We start from the raw sequence: 23,478 nt of genomic DNA, 5'->3' as shown, positions 1-23,478 counted from the left end.
AATGAATGCTTCCCCGCTGTGTTCTCAGGCAGGACTTGGTAGTAGTCTAGGAGGAGGTGAGAGGCCGGACTGGTCTTCATAGGAGAGTCTGGAACCTTCCCACTGCCTTGGCAATCTGTTCTCAGCTGAAGGAATGTGTAGCCTCCTCTTTGTTCTGTTTCTCTGTCTGCATTCTGTCCTCCTGGTGGGGGTCCCACTCCCCCCTATGCCTTTAGGCACCCCTGGAAGAGGTGCTGGATGGAACCCCCAGGCAGCGAGGCAGAGACCTGAGCAGGAGCCCCCTGATGATGAGCCCACCCCCAGCCCCCAGGGCGGAGCTGTTTCGTCTTCCTTCCTCCCTCATTTCCTTATCCTCTTCCTGAACTACTGACTTCGGGGCTTTGCCGACAGAGCAAGAGTGTCTCTAAAAAGTAAAACAAAGGCTGTTATCACCGAACTGACTCTAACTGCAACCAGACGAACCCACCCGGAAGCCTAGAGCTGGCCTGGGCAGCATCCAGGGCCCAAGTGCTGGTTCCCACCTGTGCCCAGAGTCCAGCCTGTGGGGGCTGTGGGTGGTCCTGAGTGCCTGGAGGCAGCAGGGTAAGCCCCTCCGCAGGCTGGGGCTGGGTGGGCGTCCACTGAGCTGCTCCCACCCTGTGTATGGGTAACACCCTGCTTTACCCACTTGTCTCTGCAGAAGCTAGAGAGAGACAGCCCCAGTAGCCAAGGGCCTGGCCTCTGGGGGTGAGCTATCTGAGTCTAACACCTCCCCCTGCCTCGCAGAGTTTCTAAAGGGAAAAGAGCGCCACAAACCAGGTGTTTGTGAAGACTAAAGCCCTCGTATAGTGCCTGCCCCAGACTGAGGCTGAGTGACAGTTCCCTAGTGTTGTGTATTGAGCCTTGATTGAATACCAACTGTGGGCCAGGTCAGGTCAGGCCAGGTCATGGTGGGAGAGGCAGGAGCGACAGTGACATAGAATTCGGATCACGGTCCAGGTGGGAAATGCTCTGCAGGGCCTCCAAGGTAGGGTCTCAAACATAGCGGAGGGAGGGGTCAGGGTGGGGATTTCTGAGATGAGCTTTGAAGGCTGAATAGGAGTTGGTGATGCAGAACACAAAAGCATCTTCCAGGTGGCAGGCAGCGCACACTTGCAGAGACTGAGGCCAAGAACCATGGGAGAGAGGGGTATTGGTTTATGGAGGATTCACTCTGGATGGGTAGTGAGGGAAATGGGGTCTGCAGGGGGAGGGCCTGGCAAATCTGTCTTTCTTTAAGTCTCTATTTCTGGGCTCCTTCCAGGTTGCTTCCTTCAGGGCACTCTGCAGTCCAGTGAAGGAGATAGGCCCGTAAGTGCAGAGTGCCCATCAGAGTCCTCTACGGAGGGCAACCGAAATGGCGGCCTCATTTCTCGGTAGATGGTTCCTGACAGCTGGGAAGAAGGCCAGCCAGGCCTGTCGGGGCTCCGCTGGGTCACCGCAGCCATTCCCCAGGCAGTCGGATGAAGAGTGGACAGAACTAGGAGACCCTGCGGAGCCAGGATAGCTAAGATCAGGAGAGCAGAAGGCAGCCGGGTCTCACGAGGATGGGCGTCATCCTGCCCCGCCGGGTCCAGCTCACAGTGAATCCTCTAGAAGTGCTCGTCCTTCCTCTCCCTTTCTGAGCATCATGGCCCCAGGCTTTCCCAGGAGACCTAATCCAGGCTGCACTGTGACCTCAGGACCCCGTGTCCCAGAGCTCAGCCTTGGGGCAACCAGGTGTTGGCATTTCCTGGTAACACGTCAGGAAAGTGACCAGGGGACTGCATGTTTACACGGAAGGAAAACAGGCAAGAGGGGAATACAGCTTCCAGAATAAAAGTGAATCAATGACAAGCCTCTGACTGTTACTCAGAGTGTGTGTGGACTGAATGTGTTAGGTTTGGAGCCTCTGACAGGGCAGATGTCTAAACAAGCAGAGTGTGTGATTGCAGGTGACCAGGGTGTGCATCTGGGCTGCCTTGCCATGGTCAAGGCCTAAATCTCTTTCCAGAGATCGGGCCAGAATTCTTCCCCCTTCCACATGGCCAGTGATTCATAACTTGGCTTTGTAAACAGCTCGAGTTTTAGGGTCATTTGATCCTTGGCAAAGTCCTTGAGGAAGGTAAACTCAGCAGTTGTTTTAGAGAAGGGGGAACTGAGAGCAGATGAATCCTGTCTTGTTCTGGAGTCTGCACTGGACAGCTCCTCCCCAGGGCTGATGGTGGTGCCTTTGCTCAACTACAGAAGTTAAAGGTCAAGGTTAATATCAGCTAAACTGCCAGATGTTTTTGGTGGACTGTTGTGAAGACACCTGGACTCTTCATATGCTTAGGATAATTATCGTGGAGGACAACTCCACAGGAACAAGGAAAGGAATTGTCCTGTGCCTGCCACATGTCCAAGGATGGTTTGACCCGTTATATCTGCTAGTTGGACCTCCCCTGGTGGTTCAGCAGTTAAAAATCTGCCTGCAGTGCCAAAGCCACAGGAGATGCAGGTTAATGGGAAAATCCCCTGGAGGAGGGCATGGCAACCCACTCCAGGATTCTTTCCTGAAGAATCCCATGGACAGCCTGGCAGGCTCCAGTCCATAGCGTCGCAGTTGGACACAACTGAAGCGACTTAGCACACACGCACATCTGCTCATTGCACTGTTAGTATCAACATATCAGTGCTCTGTGAGTGTCACCAGCCCCGTTTTAGAGATGCCCTGACTCAGTTGTAGCATTTGGAGGTAATGTAATAACTATAAGTGGTTAACTAGTACCTGATTCCAATAAGCTGTGATCACACACTGGAACTGAGATGGGGAGTGCTGACTGGGACAAACAAACCAGATTTTCTTTAAGGAAGACCTCTCAGGGGGAGAAGTGGGTGTGTTTGAGACCTCGGGTTTCACATAGCTGTACATGTTTCTAATAGTTTCCAGATGCACAGTGCATTTACTGAGCCCAGGAGAGGCGTAATTACGGGTAATAGGAGCCAGCCCTGCCGTTAAGCGAGAACGTGAACGGCAGAGCCTGCGGCAGAGTGGCACTTGGACGCAGCTCCACTTTTCCACTGCCGGGCATCAGTCTGCTCCGTGCACACACAGCCCTGCTGTTGGCGGCAAGTCCAGCAGCAGGATCCAGCCATGGCAGACAAAAGCTCGAAAAACCATGCCATTCTCGGGCCAGGCAGAGATGCCAAACCTGCAGACCAATCTAGGTACTTTCCTGCCAGGTTTCACATTCCAGTATATGTATCAAAAGCCTCCAAATAGTGTATTCAGACTGTATTTTCAGATGCTGCTGCTCAAAAAGAAGTGCAGCAAGTCAAGTGCATCCACAGTGTCCCAGTTCAGTGTATTTCTTTCCATGTTCGCAGCAAGCCCACGTCCTGGTCCAGTTCATTTCAACCTGTGTTCTTGACAGGTCGCGAGGATACTTGAAGTCTCGGAAGAGATGAGGAAGAACATGGGCGTGAACTCGGGGCTGGAGCTCATCACCTTGCCTTACGGTCACCAACTGCGCCTGGACATCATTGAAAGGTGAGTAGTGCTGCTCTGTACTTCCGGTCCTTTCAACTCCGCAGGCTGTCAGAGCTACAGGTTTCAGAGCTAGGAGAGGCCAGGTACCCTCTGCCCCGGGGCCACCTCGCTCGAGGAAGTGTGGCCCCTGAAGGCCTTTCCCAGAAGCCGTGACCAGAGAATTCCTGGAGAAGCTCAGGAGGCAGAGGAAATCAGGGAATAGATAGCACATTCGCGACTCTGCTGCATGGGCAGATGGAGAAGCCGGCAGAGGCTCAGCCCTGGAGCACAGGTCACCACCACCCCTCTAGCCTGGGGTGGGAGCAGTGCTGCAGGCAGATGGAGCGGACATGCCATGCCACTTCCTCCAGCCTGAGCTGCAGCCCGTCTGTCTGCTTTAGGAATTAAGTGGGGGTTTGTGGGGGAAGTTGGGAAGAACAGGGTCTGAACAGTGTTTTCTTTGAAGTGTGGACAAATGGGGCATCAGAGGGCAAGGGATGAGGTGCTCAGGCCCCCGACCTCTGAAGCATCACTGCCCTCTTCTCATGGAAAGCCAGGGCCCTGGCTGGCTATTAAAACCCACTCACGTCAGATATTTAGAAATTAGAAAGGTAGAAGTAGTGAGGCACATTTTTAAGAAGCACTGTCAGACTTTATTTTCTGGGCTCCAAACCCACTGCAGATGGTGACTGCAGCCATGAAATTAAAAGACACTTACTCCTTGGAAGAAAAGTTATGACCAACCTAGATAGCATTTTCAAAAGCAGAGACATTACTTTGCCGACTAAGGTCCGTCTAGTCAAGGCTATGGTTTTTCCTGTGGTCATGTATGGATGTGAGTTGGACTGTGAAGAAGGCTGAGTGCCGAAGAATTCATGCTTTTGAACTGTGGTGTTGGAGAAGACTCTTGAGAGTCCCTTGGACTGCAAGGAGATCCAACCAGTCCATTCTGAAGGAGATGAGCCCTGGGATTTCTTTGGAAGGAATGATGCTGAAGCTGAAACTCCAGTACTTTGGCCACCTCATGCGAAGAGTTGACTCATTGGAAAAGGCTCTGATGCTGGGAGGGATTGCGGGCAGGAGGAGAAGGGGACGACAGAGGATGAGATGGCTGGATGGCATCACCAACTCGATGGATGTAAGTTTGAGTGAACTCCGGGAGTTGGTGATGGACAGGGAGGCTTGGTGTGCTGCGATTCATGGGGTCGCAAAGAGTTGGACACGACTGAGCGACTGAACTGGACTGAACTGAGACTAGAATCTCATATTAGTATAGAAGTTGGCCTTTTTGATACACATGAAAAGATAGTTGTTTTGGGCAAGACTGTTTTGTTATCTGAAGTTTTAATGTTTTTCCAGCCAGCTTCTTGGCTGCCACAGCACTCGCGTGGTCTTTAGTGGGCAGCCAGGGCCCTGGCTTCTCCTGAGAGGACAGTGATGCTTCACACGCCGGAGCCCTAGCACCATCATCCCCTGCCCATGGTTTTCTGTGATGTTCTGGGTCACAGTGCTGTCCAGTACAACACTGATGGCAGAAATCTCCTGACAGCATCCACTAGCCACTGGTGACCACTGAGCACCTGAAATGTGGCAACTGAAGGATGAAATGTTTTATTTTACTCTTCAGCATTTTAAGTATAGAGCCACATGTGGTTTGTGGACATGCAGTCCTAGACTACCGCTAGCCCCTGGAAAGTAAACACTCCGTTTCAAATGGCCTGGGAGAGTTGGTAACAGCTGCTTTCAAGGTTACCCGACTATGAAGCAAATAAAATGGCTCCAGTGCCTCTGTTGCTGTGGTTTCACGGCCGCAGGTGCCTCCCGTAGGAAACACCCAGAGTACAGAATGGAAGACTCCTGGGAGGCAGGAGGGCAGGACATGGCCCTGCTGCCGTTGTTCAGGCATGCTTGTCAGCTTATTGTTCAGTGTCTTTGGGCAATGGTAGGTCTGACTTCTGAATCTCCCTACTTTCCCTGCTCACTCTTCTAGAGGCCAGCCCTGCTCTCCAAGGCATCCTCTCCCTCCCCATGCCCCAGGGGCCTGGCCCCTCATTTCCGCTCATCTGCCCTCCCTCCTGGTCTGGGCCCATGGTCATTATTTCAGCAGAGACCAGCTGTGCTGGCATGTACCTGTTTCTCTTTTGATACTTTTCAGACTGAAAACTCCCCGGTTGCAGGCCTTATTTATTTATCTATGGCGGTGCTGGGTCTTCATTGCTGTGTGGGCTTGCTCTAGTTGTGGCGAGTGGAGGCTGTTCTTCATTGCAGTGTGCGGGCTTCTCACTGCAGTGCCTTCTCTTGTTGCGGAGCACGGGCTCTAGAGCACAAGCTCAATAGCTGTGGCCTGTGGGATTTGTTGCTCGGCAACATGTGGGATCCTCCCAGACCAGGGATCAAACTCATGTTCCCTGCATTGCCAGGTGGATGCTTTACCACTGAGCCACCAGGGAAGCCCTGCAGGCCTTACTTTATCAGTTTCGTTAGCTGTGTTGGGCATGCATTATGGGTGCCCAGGCTGAGGTCAGCAGGCTTGTGGCTTCTCTCTATTTTCTGACTTCCACTCTTGTCTACATCCATTTCCTCTTTCTCCTGATTGCCGCCTGCCTGGGGTCTGGCTCCTTGCTTTGTTCCCCATCCAGAGCTGACCTGTGGGATCTACCTGCTAGGGCCTGGGGAGTGGTTCTCTCCATTACAATGTGTCTACTAAATAAAGGTTATAGCAGTCCTGCAGGATCAGGTGACATCCTTGTGTTTGAGTCTAATATAAACCACCCTCCATTTTAAACTTCAGTTCAGTCACTCAGTCGTTTCCGATTCTTTGCGACCCCATGAATCGCAGCACACCAGGCCTCTCTGTCCATCACCAACTCCCGGAGTTCACTCAAACTTACATCCATTGAGTTGGTGATGCCATCCAGCCATCTCATCCTCTGTCGTCCCCTTCTCCTGCCCCCAAACCCTCCCAGCATCAGAGCCTTTTCCAATGAGTCAACTCTTCGCATGAGGTGGCCAAAGTACTGGAGTTTCAGCTTTAGCATCATTCCTTCCAAAGAAATCCCAGGGCTCATCTCCTTCAGAATGGACTGGTTGGATCTCCTTGCAGTCCAAGGGGCTCTCAAGAGTCTTCTCCAACACCACAGTTCAAAAGCATCAATTCTTCAGTGCTCAGCCTTCTTCACAGTCCAACTCACATCCATACATGACCACAGGAAAAAGCATAGCCTTGACTAGACGGACCTTAGTCGGCAAAGTAATGTCTCTGCTTTTGAAAATGCTATCTAGGTTGGTCATAACTTTTCTTCCAAGGAGTAAGCGTCTTTTAAATTCATGGCTGCAGTCACCATCTGCAGTGATTTTGGAGCCCCAAAAGGAAAGTCTGACACTGTTTGCATTGTTTCCCCATCTATTTCCCATGAAGTGATGCAGCCGGATGTCATGATCTTCGTTTTCTGAATGTTGAGCTTTAAGCCAACTTTTTCACTCTCCACTTTCACTTTCATCAAGAGGCTTTTCCAAGCCTAGTGAGTGGAGATGTCCTTCTGAAATGTTTTGTGCCTCCTACCCACCTCAGGAGCTTCTGCACACACTTGCCTTGCTGAGCTGTTTTTCCCAAGGCGGTGTGTGCAGGAGGTTTGAGGCAAATGTTGTTCGAATGAATGGGTATAATTACCCAAGTAACTATTGATATAAAGCCAGGTCTTAAAGAAATAGAGAACCTGTCTTTTATTAAGGTCCTTAAAACATAGGAAAAATCATTGACTAAAGAATCAACTGAAGGCAACATAGGAAGTTAGTTTACTATTAAACAGCTAAAATGTTCATCTCAACCTTAACACTTTGCAAATGGGTAACAAAACTCTTCAATAAGTTTAACGTAATAAAAATACACTTTAAGTCTATTTTAAAGATCCATTGATTAAGAAAGACAGGAAATTAGCAAAAAAAAGATAAAGGAAATAGAGATAGGCAAAAGGGACCAACATACAGAGGGAGAAATGCACACATAGATACCAGTGTAGTAACAACTGCAGTTTGCTAGGTACTGCTGAGCCAGGCACTTTAATTATCTTTACACACACACAGTCTTTCTCACAACAGCGCCCTTGTTCTCATTTTAGAGATGAGGAACTAGGGGAGTGGAGCAGTCAGATAACAGCCTAAGGCCACACTTTGAGCAACCACCTTGCACACCCACATGTGCAAACACTCAAGAGACAGCAGAGCCTGTTACTGATTTAAAAATCATTGGAGAAACTGGTAATGCTAGCCACTAGATGAATCACTCCTCTCTTTGCTCTAGAAGAGTGAGGAGGAGACCAGCACAGGAAGCGTGGAATATCATCCTTAGCTGTGAACTTCTAGGACAAGGTGGCCCCAGAGTTTCAGAGGCAAGTCATGTTGTAGCGACCATAGCTGTGAATTAGCGCTTCACCGTTAGTACTCGTACCAGTGCCTGGAGAGAAGTTTACCCAAGGCCACGCTGGTGGCTCAGCTGGTAAAGAATCTGCCTGCAATGCAGAAGACCTGGGTTCAATCCCTGGGTTGGGAAGATCCCCTGGAGAAGGGAACAGCTACCCACTCCAGTATTCTGGCCTGGAGAATTCCATGGACTGTATAGGTTCGCAAAGAGACAGACGTGACTGAGCAACTTTCACTTTTACGCTGGCCCAAGGTAGGGAATGCTCATTCTTGGGCCACAGAGGGAGGGAGGCAGGTTTACAGACTGCTGCCACCAGGAAGGAGACCTCTCTGTGACCCCATTCATATCCGTACTATTGTCTGTACAGAAAAGACCACTCTGCTTCCTGTTCTGGGTCTGCGCAGTTGACCCGTGGCGTTCAGGATAAGAAAAGGGAGGCTTGTTGGTAGACACAAGATTTCTTTCTATGAAGGTCTGACCTAACAGCGAAATCCTGCCAGTTCACTGTTGAGTCTTTGTCCAAATTCCCACTCACTTTCTGGCCCCTTGACCCAAGCCACTCTATTCTTAGCTCATCCCTTGTTCTCACATCCATGTTGTCTTCCTGGATCAAGCATATTATCTCATCTTTCTGTCCCTTCCATCCCCCAGTCCAGGGGACTTAGGGACTTCCCAAAGGATTCCTCAGTGTGTTGGGGACCTGGCATCTCCATGGACCTGTCATGGTGAGAGGGACAAGGAGCCACGTGCACTCCTGAGCAGCTTCAGCACAGGAAGGTCCTTTCATGCCCCTTGCTCCAGGGCTGAACATACCATGTCCTGGGGTATCTGTCCTTTTTGATTCTCCACAGGACGCCCACTGAGGCCCTTCTGCAGTCACCCTGATGAGGGTGATCTGTCTTTGCAATCAGCAACCAAACTGTGTGAGCTGCCAGTGTGTCTCAGGAAGACAGCAGCAAATGGTGCAAAGCCAGTCCTTTCCTTGGCCAGTTTGGTTTCATTTCCTCCTGGTCCTATTAGCCCTAGGCCTGACTGCTCATCTCCTTCCTTTCAGACACAACACGATGGCCATCGGCATCGCAGTGGACATTCTGGGCTGCACGGGCAGTCTGGAGGACAGAGCAGCCACCCTCAATAAGATCATCCAGGTGGCAGTGGAGCTGAAAGACTCCATGGGGGACCTCTATTCTTTCTCAGCCATCATGAAGGCCTTGGAAATGCCACAGGTATATTTCCACTTGCTTTGTACAGCCCTGTGGGCCTGTGTGTACTTAATGCTCTGCAAAGTGGTCTTCAAGTCCATGCCTGGCAAACCACAGGTGACTTTAGTCAATTCAAAAGGTAAATCGTGTCTTAGTGAAAGCTGCTTTGATTAGGGGGCAAACAAGAGCAGTGTTGCAAGTTTCTGCCTCTGTTTTTAAAGACAGCAGATAATCGCTGACTGCCTACACTTTGTCTGTGATGTAAAATAAGAAGTCAGCCTCAAGAACATCCTCAAAAATGTTCCTGAAGAACCGGTTAGGGTGATTAAGTCTGGCTCAAGTGTGTTGTGTAAGAAAGACTGCTTCCATCTGGGTCACTGGGCAGGCGGGCTGTTTGGGGTTATAACTGGGAAACCAAGACATTTGGGGAACTGATCTCTGAGGATCCCTAAAGTGGTTTATCTCAAAGTATGTTCCTCAGGTCATCTAAAAGAGACTCTCCTGTTAAAAGACTCAGCTTCCTGACTCATTTGTCATACAACCCCCTAAAGCAGAGTTTCTGAAATCAGGCACTTTGAATTGATCTGCTTTGACAGTCTGTTTTTAGGATGAGGTTTGAAACTGAAAATTTGTTTTTGAAGCCAAGTGGACCTCATAGAGGTAGATGCTCAGCAACTTCGCGTATGAGATCACAGTCCCACAAACCCAGTCTGCAACCAGTAATACCAAAGCCACTGCTCATTTAGCTTGGCTATTTTGCGGCCAGCCAGATTCTCTGAAATCCTGCATGTTAAGAACATAATTTCCTTATATGAAACCAAGGTCACGTTTCAAACAAGAAGCTGAAACACTTCATGCTTTCACCAGGAAATTTTGAGAAGGGTCAATTCCAATTATAATAGTCTAAGAACTTTCAAATTTCTTTAGATGCACTGAAATTATTTGGGTATTTGAAATAAGCAAATTTTCATGCTGTATTTTCATGATATACTGACTTCTACTACTAACAGGAGTCATCATTTTTCATTTGGGTGTTTCTAATTTACATCATGTTTATTTCCTCTTATCCAAAACTGCCTATAATTCTGAGGACTAATAGGCTAGCTGTTCATATAGCTTCCCAGCCCAGAGCTTCCCCTTAGAGTAGTGAAGGGGAATTTGTGGCATTAACATGGTTGCTGTCCATGACATCACGCTCAGCAATTAGGGACTCATCCCAAAGCGCATGAACATGCCTTTATAGGTGGTCCCCCCGTCCCACGGCAGCATCATACTCTAATCTGCAGCACTTGAGCAATGAAGGGACAGAGCCCTCCAGAGTGCTCAGGGCTCTGCTTGGTGTGGAGAGTGGCAGACCCAGGAAAAAACCAGAGACGAGGGTCATGTCATTTATGTGTATCATCTAAACCTGACCCTGGACTACAGCCATTTGTGCTGCCTTCTCTTAGTTTCTGGTATCAAGAGAGAGCATCCAGGAGATGGGCCTAGCCCAGAAACAAGGGCTCCTTTCAGAAGGGCAGATGCTTCAGGGCAGGGACGAAGGGGGCATGAGAAGAAATGGCATCATGGGTGGCTGGAGGAAGTAAGCCACATCCTCCCCTTCCCAGCAAACCTGCTGATGGTGAACCTTTCTCACCTTCCTCTTGGAATACACAGGGAGTTCTTAGAGGCCAAGGAAATGAATCTCAGCTCTGCCATTTAGCTGTGAAACTTGACCAAGTTACCTAATCTCTTGTCTTCTGATCTGTAAAATGAAGTCAAAGTACTGCCTCATAGAGCACTGTGAGGATTAAATGAAATTCCTCAAATACCTGACAGAATTGGCTCTCATTCCCTAAATATTAGTTCCCTTTTCCCCCTTCCTTGTTTCATGTAGAAGACATCAGACAGCTGGTTTTAGGGTGTGAATGGGGGACTATTAGGATAGTCAGAGTCAGTGGCATATGTTGGTCTGGACTAAACAATTCCAAAGAAATGAAAAGAAATGAGCAGTGGCATCATATGGCCTAGGCAATTTTCCGTATGTCTCCGACTTTACTACTTAAAAGTAACATTAAAATGCTTAAGATCACAATTCTACATCCTTCCATCAGTATAAATTCTGGAGGACAGTTGGCAATGCCTATCAAGATTTTATTTCTTGACCCAGTAGTTCTACTTCTGGAAATTTATCCTCCAGATATTCTCTTACTTGTGCACATCTGCAAAATCTTTGAGATAATTCTATAACAGAAAAATATGTTTAAAGCTCTTCAGTTCAGTTCAGTCGCTCAGTTGTGTCTGACTCTTTGCGACCCCATGAATCGCAGCATACCAGGCCTCCCTGTCCATCACCAACTCCCGGAGTTCACTCAGACTCACGTCCATCGAGTCCATGATGCCATCCAGCCATCTCATCCTCGGTCGTCCCCTTCTCCTCCTGCCCCCAATCCCTCTCAGCATCAGAGTCTTTTCCAATGAGTCAACTCTTCACATCAGGTAGCCAAATTACTGGAGCTTCAGCTTTAGCATCATTCCTTCCAAAGAAATCCCAGGGTTGATCTCCTTCAGAATGGACTGGTTGGATCTCCTTGCAGTCCAAGGGACTCTCAAGTCTTTTCCAACACCACAGTTCAAAAGCATCAATTCTTCGGCGCTCAGCTTTCTTCACAGTCCAACTCTCACATCCATACATGACCACAGGAAAAACCATAGCCTTGACTAGACGGACCTTAGTCGGCAAAGTAATGTCTCTGCTTTTGAATATGCTATCTAGGTTGGTCATAAAGCTCTTATGTATAGGAAATTAGCTAAACTATGGTTTATGCATAAATGGACCACTAGAGGCTTAATAAAACAAGACTGTTGTATGCTGTTCTATATGTACTTATGTGAAATAACTTCCAAACAAGGAACAGGAAAATATGTGTATAGTATGATATGCATTTATTTTAAAAGGTATGTGTGTGTCTAATGGGTCATGAGAGCACCATGGAGCAGGGAGTGAGTAGGGATTAGCTTTTCTCTATACTCTCCTTTCAACTGCTTTGAGTTTTTATCATGTCCATCTATCATCCATTTCAAAACTTAAGCACCAAGATAGTTTTTTAAAAGAGCCTTTTCCAAAACTATAACACTTTTCTTTCTTCCAGATCACACGGTTAGAAAAAACGTGGACTGCTCTGCGGCACCAGTACACACAAACTGCCATCCTCTATGAGAAACAGCTGAAGCCTTTCAGCAAAATCCTGCATGAAGGCAGAGGTGAGCACAGGGTCAGGACAGGCGGCCTGGGGGCTGCTTGGCAGTGTCATTATCTGTTCTGGTTTGAGCAAAGCTTTTAGCAGGGCATGTTATAAAGGCTCCAAGTTATCTGCAGGATTGTCAATGAGTCATCAAGCCTTTATCAGATGACAGAGTTGCTTGTAGGTATTCAGTTGCTAAAACAAGACATAGGGTACCAGTCACTTCATTTTGAGCTTAACTTTGTAAATTGAGGTACAATTTACATATTAGCTTCAGGTGTACAACATAATGGTTCAATGTTTGATTATGTTGCAAAATGATTACAATAAGACCAGTACCTAATACAAAGGTACAGAATTTTTTTTTTCTTCTGATGAGAACTTTCAAGATTCACTTTGCTAGCTACTTTCAAATATGCAATACAGTATTCACTATAGTCACGACGTTATATAGCAGATCTCCAGGAGTTACTTTATAACTGGAAATCTCTACCTTCTGATCCCTCCAACCATTTCACTTCTCCCCTTGTCTCAGGCAAGCACCAATCTGTCCTCTATATCCATGAGCTCAAGGGGTGTTTCTGTTTTTCTTACACTTTACATGTGAGTTCACATGCTATTTATCTTTTTCTGTCTGACATATTTCACTTAGCATAATACCCTCAAGTTTGTGTTGTCACAAATGGCAGGATTTCTTTTTAATAGCTGAATAATATTCCATTGTGTCTATACACACATATGCATCTTTTAAAATTGAAGTTATAGTTGATTTATGATGTGTAAATCTAGTATACAGCAAAATAATTGTTATATATTTAATATTTTTCATTATAGATTATTGCAAGATATTGATTATAGTTCCCTATGCTATACAAAAGGACCTTGTTGTGTAAATAAGTTCATTTGTATGTTTTTTTAGATTCCATACATAAGTGATATCATGAGAATCTACCTGTCTGACTCACTTCACTTAGCCTGATAATCTCTAGGTCCATCCATGTGTTGCTGCAAATGGCGTTGTCATTTTTTCTGGCTGAGTAGTAGTCCTTTGTGTACATACATATACCACATCTTTCTTTATCCACTCATCTGTTGAGTGACATTTAGGTTGCTTCCATATCTTGGCTATTGTAAATAGTGCTGCTATGAACACTGAGGTACAGGCATCTTTTCAAATTAAGGGTTTTCTCCAGATACATGCCCAAGAGTGGGGTTGTTGGATCATATAGCAACTCTATTTTCAGTTTTTTAAGAATCTCCATGCTGTTCTCTGTAGTAGCTGCACTAATTTACATTCTCTCCAACAGTATAGGAGGGTTCCCTTTTCTCAACACTCTCTCCAGCATTTATTATTTATGACTTTTTTGATGATGGCCATTCTGACCGCTGTGAAGTGATACCTCATTGTAGTTTTGATTCACATTTCTCTGATAGTTAGCAATTTTGAGCATCATCTATTGAGCATCATGTATCTGTTGGCCATCTGCCTATTTTTTCAGGGGGCTATTTGTTTTTTTTGCTAGTTGTATGAGCTGTTTGTATATTTTCAAAATTAAGCCCTTGTTGGTCACATTGTTTGCAAATGTTTTTTTCCCATCTGTTGGTTGTCTTTTCATTTTGTTTATGGTTTCTTTTGCAAAAACATGTTTAATGAGATCCCCCTTTGTTTATTTTTGCTTTTATTTTTACTATCCTGGGAGACTGATTTAAGGTAACATTGCTATGATTTATGCCAGAGAATGTTTTGCCTATATTCTTGTCTCAGAGCTTTATGGTATTGTGTCATATGAGTTTATTTTTGTATGGTGTGAACAGAAGTGGTGAATTGGCATCCTTTTATTCCTGTTCTTAGATGGAAAGTTTTTAGCTTTTCATCAAGTATGATGTTAGCTATGGGCTTGTTATATGTGGCCTCATTATGTTGTTGTACATTCCCTCTATACCCACTTTGTTGGGAGTTTTTTTTTTTTTTACCATAAATGGATGTCAGATTTTGTTAAATGATTTTTCTGTGTCTATTAAGATCAAATTATTTTTCTTTCATCTTATTAACACAGTATGTCATATTGATTTGTGAATACTAAGCTATCCTTGTTTCCCTGGAATAAATCCCACTTAATCCATATGATCCTTTTAATGTATTGCTGAATTCAGTTTGCAAATACTGGCCTATAATTTTCTTTTCTTGTGGCATTATAAAGGTTACAGTCCTATAGGATCCATGGGCATAAGCCCCTTTGGCCCTCAGAGCTAGGCAATGTATAGTGTTCTAGAGGTAGCTGGACAAAGGTGTAAGCTCTTTTCTAGGATATATCAATGAGCTGGAGCAAGGAGTAAGGCAGAGACAGCACACAAAGACTGCATCATCTATCAGCTTCCATTTGCTAATGGCCTCCTAAGCCCTAGTTGTATGCCAAAGCAGAAGCCTGTCTTTCAGGCTAAAACTTTAATATTGGCAAATGAGCCTAATTTGCATAATACCTAGGCACCTCTCAATTGGCTGCCTCTGTACCGAGCCCTGGATCAGGTGAGTTCAAGCTTGTAAGCCCTTTAAGACCTGTTTCTCAGACAATTATAGCCTTGGGGTCTTACAGACAGGTACAGTGTTGAGTTTCAAAGTTAAATGTTTTGCGGGTTTGTATCTCAGGTGCTTGTCTTAAAAGTTGGGGTGCTACATGTGGAGTTCAAGCCCTTTGCTCCTCAGGTTGAAGCTCCAGGTTTTGAGTTCCCTCCTGACTGTGGGTCACTGCCCCAGGAGAGAGGGTTTATAGTGTGATAGTCTTCCAGCCCCTCTTACCTGCTTTGATGTGGGTCTTCTCTTATTTGCACAATGCAGTGTTTTCGGATTTTTTTCCAGAGGAAGTTGTTCCATACTTAGCCACAGATTCACTGTGTCCCCAGAAGGTGGTAAGCCCAGGACTCTCCTGTGTTGCCATCTTCAACTGGAACTCTCTGCATTTAACTTGGGGGGGAAAAAACCATGATGTGGAGAACTTTACCCCTGCCCCTGTTTTTCAGAGTCCACATGTGTTCCCCCAAACAATGTATCAGTCCCACTGCTGATGCCTCTTGTGACCTTAATGGAGCGTGAGGCTGTCACTTTTGAAGGAACTGACATGTGGGAAAAAAACGATGAAAGCTGTGAGATTATGCTGAACCATCTGGCAACAGCCCGACTCATGGCAGAAGCTACAGACAGCTACCGGATGAATGCTGAGAGGATCCTGGCCGGTAAGAGCTGGTTTTGGTTAAGCTGCTCTCTACTCTGCACAGTAATTGGAATGAAGAAATGAAAAGAGCATCAATGCTCTCAATTAGAAAAAGACCAAGTAGGAAAGATTAAGACCTGGGAATTCCATTTCTTGTATTACTTACTCTTAATTCCTACCTGACTTAAGGATCTTTCTTCTCTTCTTTTGTGTCAGTGGTATAAAGAATGTCAGTTTGTTTACCATTAGTACCACTAATAATAATTAGAAAACATGATGGGCCCAGATGAGGAGTTGGGGTTCTATTGGACTTATCTATATTCTTGTTTCTTCCCAGACACACTGGGACATGAGCTCCTCTGCTCTTGGCATTAGAGGGTCCACCATAAGCCAAAGCTCTGAGATTGAGAGAGCTTGGAGAATAGCACAAACCACAAGCACACTGATCCAAACTTGGGTTTGGATTAGTGTAACGTGTGTCTTCAGGAGTGGCCAGCTAGGCTAAACAAAGAGGGGGACAGAGGTGGGAAGGCCTTCCATGTAGGCCTGTGGCTGAGGAAGAGCCAGTGAAGGGTTTTAAACATGAGAAGATGTTATCACATGGTTAGATTTGTTTCAGTCTGGCATCTTTGTGCAGGAAGGCTAGAGGGCTGAAGCTTGCAGGCAAAAAGACCACTTAGGAAGCGAGTACAAGAATAAGGGCCTTATCTCTTCACCACTGTATAATTTTTAACACTCTTCAAGGACTTACAGTTTGATCCAGAAGGTTAAGAACTATATGGGGCAGGAGAGGCCCAGTATTTCGACCTAAAACAAAGTTGTTAATTCAGAAACAGAATTTGGGACTAAACAACTTGCACTATGTCTGCTATAGGTATAAGCAATACATACCGGTCATACCGGTTTCTTTTCCTCAGAAAGTTCAGCAGGGTTGGCAGTATAGGACTCAGATGCTAATTATAAGAGCTTCCCTGGTGGCTCAAACAATAAAAGCATATGTAATTGAAGTCAGTAGATATTATTAGAATGCCTGCTTATACAGAACCAGTAAGTATAGTACATTAGATGTTCCCTAAGCCAATATATCAGGGTGGATTTTGAGAAAAGTATGTCTTAAGCTGTTTTACAGCAAATCACCTTAAAGGTATTTGATACTTCTCAGCTGATCCTGCTACAGGTTTTCACAGCAAGTTCTTACTGCTGGAATTAACTGTGAACCCAGTAAGGGCAGAAATTTGCCCACCAACAGGATAGGGGCTTAAAGCAGATTAACTCAATGAATGGAAGTTGTCATCTGGCCTTTGGTTGGTTATCTGCCAAAGATATTTTGGTACTACATGGAAAAATGAAAGAGAAGGCTTCTGTTATCCTCTCCACCACCAAGAGACTATGATTTAGATGCTGGGACTATATCTAATGACAGAGCCAACTGCTCCAGCAGTAATCAAGGATGAGAAACATCTGCCTGTATGACTCGAGCTAGAGGCTTTCCCTGCTCTGACGGAGCTGACTGAGGGCATCCTTGGCCATAAGTAGAACAGATCTCTTACACAGAAAACAGAGTTAAGAAATGCCCCCCCCCCCCAAAAAAAAAAAAGAAATGGGCACAAACATGATCGTTAACTATTTCTTGACAAAGGTGGCAAGGTAATTCACTGGATAAAGTAATCTTTCAACAAATGGTGCTAGACTATTGAATGTCATGCAAAAAAACCCTTCAATTTTACCTCATAGAATACACTCAGAATACAAGAGCTAAACTGTAAAACTTCTATGAGAAAACATAGAAATTCTTTGTGTCCAGCAAAATTTCTTAAGCCATAGAAAGCATGAACCATAAAACACTGATAAATCAAAATCTTACATTTTGCTCTTTGAAAGACATCATTAAGAAAGCAAAAAGTCACACTACAGACTAGAAGAAAGTATTTGGCAAACATACATCTGATAAAGGACTTATTATCTAGAATATAAAGAATTCTTAACAACTCAATGAGAAGAAAAGATTTGAATAGACACCATACCAGAGAGGATATACAATGACAAATATCTACATGGAAAAATGTTCAAAGCATTAGATATTACAGAAATATAAGATCAAACCACAGTGAGATGCCACCACCACTATCTAGAATGACAACAGAGTTCACAAATGGACTCTTCATTATGTTACTGATGAGAATATAAGACAGTACAGACATTTTGGAAAAGAGTTCGACAGTTTCTTTAAAGTAAACATATTTACCATATGACCCAGTACTTCCACTTCCAAAAATACGAAAACACATGTCCATGCTAAGACTTACTCACAGATGTTCACATTATTCATAACAGCCAGAATCTGGAAACAATTCAAATGTCTTACCACTCAGTAAACAAAATGCAGTATATCCATATAACTGAATACTACTCAGCAATAAAAAGGAATTATTAACAGGCAACAATATGGAATAATATCAAATTTCTAGAAAGGGCAAAATAGCAATGGAAAGCAGATTAATGGTATGGGTAGGTTCTGGGATTGACTGAGAAGAGGTACGAGGGATTTTCTAGGGTTCTTAAATGGTGTGATGTTTAAACAACTCTATAAACTCTACAGCTTAAAAAAGGGTGAATCATGACAAGTAAATTATAAAGCTTTAAAAAAAAACTTGAACACTCCTGCACTACTACAACCCATGGTTGTGCACACAAATGTTATTCTATCATATCTTAGTGACTTAGTTATTCTTTCTCTGAAGTTGCTCAGATCCTTGGGGTGAGGGGTGTTCTCCCCTTCCTTATACAGAAAGATTAAGTTCTGAGAGATGCTCATTTTGATCCTACTTTAAACAAGTTTTCAGTCTATTTTCAACACTGTTTCAAGCAGAACTGAAGTTTTTTTGGTTTTGTTTTTATTAGGTTTTCAACCAGATGAAGAAATGAGTGAAGTCTTCAAGACTGAATTCCAAATGAGATTGCTCTGGGGCAGCAAAGGTGCACAAGTCAATCAGACAGAGAGATACGAAAAATTCAATCAGATTTTAACTGCCCTCTCACGTAAATTGGAACCTCCTCCTGTAAAGCAGATGGAGTTTTGATAACTCTCCAGAGAAGCTTAGAATATAATTTCAAGCTTATCCACTTTCTCCTCTGAGAAAGCTTATCATTTGATAAAGTAATAATGTGCAAATCTGCCAATATACAGCTTTTAGTATCCACAGGATATTAAACATGTAAATTGCACAGAGCACACTTATTTATGAATTGTTTAAAATTACTACTGATTTTTAAATAAATGATAATTTATTAAGGTAACTGTTGCTAATGTTGATCGGCAAATTTAAGTGAAGGCCCAGCTATATTGGCTGGTTGCTTTCTATTACTGAGGTATATGACCATTTCAGTTTTAATTCCATGTCAGATAAGTGTAAATAGAAGAGTTTAAAAGCATGAAACTGAAGATATCAGTTGTATGATATTCTCTAACTAAATATGAAAAATGTAAATAGTCATATGAAAATATATCTTTTTGTGAAACAACTGTATCCAGTCTCTTCAATACTAAACAAACAATTCATTGTAGTACAATAATTCTACCTCCTACCTTCTTGGGGCACCCTGTTCCCTTGCCACCACATCCTGATAGTAAACCAAAATCAAGAGAGAGGTACAGAAAATTTAAGGTATCTGGCTTAGGGGACAGGGTAAAATAGTGATATAGGTGGAGCTAACACCAGAATACCTAAGTTACAACAAAAGCTCTGGTGCTTGCTAGCAGCTGGACTTTGGTCAAGTTAACCCTCAAGGCCCATGTGCAGCACAGTGGCTGGTATGAAGTGAGCACCAGATGCTAGTGTGCTTCCTGACATTATTTCACATATACTTTTCCTCTAGCTGAGAAGTATGAGTTTTCTAGGTTTTTTGACTTCCCAAAGGGGATACTTTCTAGTTTAACAGTTATCTGTCTCAATTTTTTTCTATTGTAGAATCTGAATACAAGTCTTTAAAGTATCACTAATAAACTTCTATCACCCTGCCACCAAATGTCACTTACCGATCTGCTTTTTCTTCCTGTCTTCTAAATAATATGGGGGTCACACAAAATAGTTTTACATCCCACTTTTCTCCAATAAGTTGTGAAAATTTCTCCAGGGTGGCCTTTGAAAAAAATCATTGGTTCCAGAGGTTACACTATAATTTAACCATCACTATTACTGGTCATCTTAAATATGCCCACCAGAACTAAGTACAAGGCTCTCATGTGGTCTGTTTAATAAAATGGAAATATTAGTTTCAAATCCTGGACTCTGTATTCTCATTAATGCGGCCTAGAATCATGAAGCCCTTCCAGTTTTTAAAAGCCATCATTTTCTTCTTCCTGAAAACACCAAAGCACACTTCTACTTCTGGTGGTATAGGGGTTCAGATGCTCTTAGAAATCCCTCTAACTAGATTTTCATAAACATACCTTTTAATGCACTGTTAAGCTTCCCTTGTGGCTCAGCTGGTAAAGAATCCGCCTGCAATGTGGGAGACCCAGGTTCAATCCCTGGGCTGGGAAGATCTCCTGGAGAAGGGAAAGGCTACCCACTCCATTATTCTGGCCAGGAGAATTCCATGGACTACAGACCATGGGGTCACAAAGAGTCTGACACAACTGACCAATTTTCACTTTCACTTCAAGTTTGACAGAATGAAAAGGGAATCCCTAAGAAACAATCTTCTACTCCCCACCTCACTCATCAAAAGGAACAGCAAATTTAAATAAACTCTGTAAAAGGAAGTTAAAATCCCTGGGTAGCCCTAAAAAGGCAAATACTGACATCAACTCAACAAATGGAAGACAGTATCTTAAGGGAGCTGAATATGAAATGCCTCCATTTAGTAGGAATCCTTAAAAGGATCCCTGTTAGCAGGCTGGAAAAGAAATAATTTGCCGGAAAAGAGAGGTTACCAGGGAACATTTACAAGAAGAAAAATAATTGTAATGATAATGGTCTTTGGTGAGGATTTGCAACTGCAAGTGAAAGTGTTAATCACTCAGTTGTGTCCAACTCTACGCAATCCCATGGACCATAGTCCACCAGACTCTGTCCATGGGATTCTCCAGGCAAGAATACTGGAGTGGGCTGCCATGCCCTCTGCCAGGGGATCTTCCAACTCAGGAATCAAACCTGAGTCTCCGCAGGGAAGCAACTATCAGACGCACGCACGCACACACAGACAGACACACACACACACACACACTATAAATAACACAAACAGAAACAGTGTCATGAAAAATAAAATGCTGGGGAAAAAGATTTAGAATCCCAACAACTTCAGATACTGGAATTACCCCATTTTGAATGCAAAGCATTCATATATGGATTTGTATAAAGAAAACATGAACTCAAACAGGAAATGAGTATTTTTAAAAGGATCAGATTTTTAAGAGAAACTAGGTAGACCCTTTAGAAATGTATAATAATGAAACTCAAAACTCACTGGATGCTAATAATAAATAGAAGATTAGATCCAACTGGCTTCCCAGGTGGCACAGTGGTAAAGAATCCGCCTGCTAAAGCAGGAGACACAAGAGATGCAGGTTCAATCCCTTAGTCAGGAAGATCGCCTTTGAGTAGGAAATGGTAACCCACTCCAGTATTATTTCCAGGATTACAAGAACAGTCATGGGGTTGCAAAGAGCTGGACATGACTGATCACACTTCACACTACTACTAGATCCTACTGAAGCTTTAATGAATTGAAAAACATCAGAAGGCCATGGCCAGAATACAGCAGAGATATAGGAGAGATTAAGAGTGAAAGTTAAATTGCTCAGTCATGTCCAACTCTTCACGACCCCAGGGACTGCAGCCTACCAGGATTCTCCGTCCATGGGGTTTTCTAGGCAAGAATACTGGATTAAAAGACCTGAACAATTTGTAATAGAATGACCCAATGCATCTCATAAGAGCTCAATAAGGAAAGAAAGATAGGGAGGAAGGAATTCATCCAGAAGAGTGAGCAGAGAAACTGCTAAGCTTATAGGTATATTAAGACAAACACTAAAAATAGTGTCTACTACGTGGGGTTAAAAAAAGTCAATTAAAACAGTAGCACAAACCAGGAGTGGGGTGATTAGTTACTAGAGTTGTGATAAAGTATTACTCTTAGATACTAATTAGCTTTAAGTTTTAAGTGAGTATGCAAAGTATCAAGGGTAAATACTACAAGAACAGAAATTATGGTCCAAGTTTCGAACTAGTAGAGGAAAAAAAAATGGAGAATACCAACAAGATTGCTGGGAGAAATATAAACAACTGGGATGTGCAAATGAATCACTTTAATGGAAGAAGGTGAAGAGGAATAAAGAACCTCTGGATGAAGGTGAAAGAGAAGAGTGAAAAAGCTGGCTTAAAACTCAACATTCAAAAAACTAAGATCATAGCATCCAGTCCCATCACTTCATGGCAAAGAGGAGAAAAGTGGTAACAGTGACAGATTTTATTTTCTTGGGCTCCAAAATCACTGCAGTGACCGAAGCCACGAAATTAAGATGTCTGCTCCCTGAAAAAAAAGCTATGACAAACCTAAACAGTGTGTTAAAAAGCAGAGACATCACTTTGCCAACAAAGGTCCGCATAGTCAAAGCTATGGTTTTTCAAGTAGTCATGTGAGGATGTGAGAGATGGATCATAAAAGAAGGCTGAGTGCTGAAGAACTGATGCTTTCAGTTTGTGGTGCTGGAGAAGACTCTTGAGTCCCTTAGACAGCAAGGAGATCAAACCAGTCAATCCTAAAGAAAATCAACCCTGAATATTCATTGGAAGACTGATGCTCAAGGTGAAGCTTCAATACTTTGGCCACCTGACGTGAAAAGCTGATTCAGTGGAAAAGACCCTGATCCTGGGAAAGACTGAGGATGAGATGGTTGGATGGCATTACTGACTCAATGGATGCGTTTGAGCAAACTCTGGGAGATAGTGAAGCGAAGCCTGGACTGCTGTAATTCACAGGGTTGCAAAGAGTCAGACACGATTTAGCAACTGAACAACAAACCAAAAATATATTTAAAGAGACATAAAAAAAGATGAACAGCAGGCACAAAGACAGCAGAAGTAAGTCTGAACTTATCAATAGTCATTATAAATGTAAACAGACTGAACAAAAGTCAGAAGCAATTGACTAAATTTACAACAAAATCACTCTATATATTTACAAGAGACATAAAGCATAAAAATACATAGAAATTGAAAATTTATTTTCTAAAAAGGTCGGGATAATTAGAAAGAACAGGGTATAATCTGTGAGAAGAATGTGGTGGGTTACTGAGGTGCTGGTAATGCTTTTTTGCCTGACTTAAAAGTTACTGACTTTCTAATAACTTAAGCTGTACATTTATGTTTTATACATTTTCTGAATATTTTATCATAACATGTTAAGCATTGCTTAGGAATATTTGTCACCCTGCTTATTTAACTTCTATGCAGAGTACATCATGAGAAATGCTGGGCTGGATGAAGCACAAGCTGGAATCAAGATTGCCTGGAGAAATATCAATAACCTCAGATATGCAGATGACACCACCCTTATGGCAGAAAGCAAAGAACTAAACAGCCTCTTGATGAAAGTGAACGAGGAGAGTGAAAAAGTTGACTTAAAATTTAACATTCAGAAAACTAACATCATGGCATCTGGTCCCATCACTTCATGGCAAATAGATGGGGACACAGTGGAAACAGTGACAGGCTTTATTTTGGGGGGCTCCAAAATCACTGCAGATGGTGACTGAAGCCATGAAATTAAAAGACACTTGCTCCTTGGAAGAAAAGTTATGAACAACCTAGACAGCATATTAAAAAGCAGAGACATTACTTTGCCAACAAATGTCCATCTAATCAAAGCTATGGTTTTTCCAGTAGTCATGTGAGAGCTGGACCATAAAGAA

The 23,478-nt window shown here is 43.8% G+C and overlaps 1 protein-coding gene across 3 annotated transcripts in view; it reads left to right on the top strand.

Moving 5' to 3' along the window:
• Positions 1-19,843, top strand: part of BCAR3 (BCAR3 adaptor protein, NSP family member) — a 131,399-nt gene extending 111,556 nt beyond the window's left edge. For all 3 annotated transcript variants that reach the window (XM_069598187.1, XM_069598196.1, XM_070292534.1), the window contains 5 exons: positions 3,414-3,529; positions 8,983-9,154; positions 12,262-12,373; positions 15,373-15,585; positions 18,465-19,843. In XM_069598187.1, the coding sequence (XP_069454288.1) occupies positions 3,414-3,529; positions 8,983-9,154; positions 12,262-12,373; positions 15,373-15,585; positions 18,465-18,643 (792 nt within the window). In that variant the 3' untranslated portion in view covers positions 18,644-19,843. The remainder of the gene's footprint in view (positions 1-3,413; positions 3,530-8,982; positions 9,155-12,261; positions 12,374-15,372; positions 15,586-18,464) is intronic.
• The last annotated feature ends 3,635 nt before the right edge of the window (positions 19,844-23,478 follow it).

The sequence above is a fragment of the Ovis canadensis genome, chromosome 1, assembly GCF_042477335.2.
Source record: "Ovis canadensis isolate MfBH-ARS-UI-01 breed Bighorn chromosome 1, ARS-UI_OviCan_v2, whole genome shotgun sequence".
Lineage (NCBI taxonomy): Eukaryota > Metazoa > Chordata > Mammalia > Artiodactyla > Bovidae > Ovis > Ovis canadensis.
Note: the sequence above shows the minus strand (reverse complement) of the source record. Positions and strands in the feature narration are given on the sequence as shown.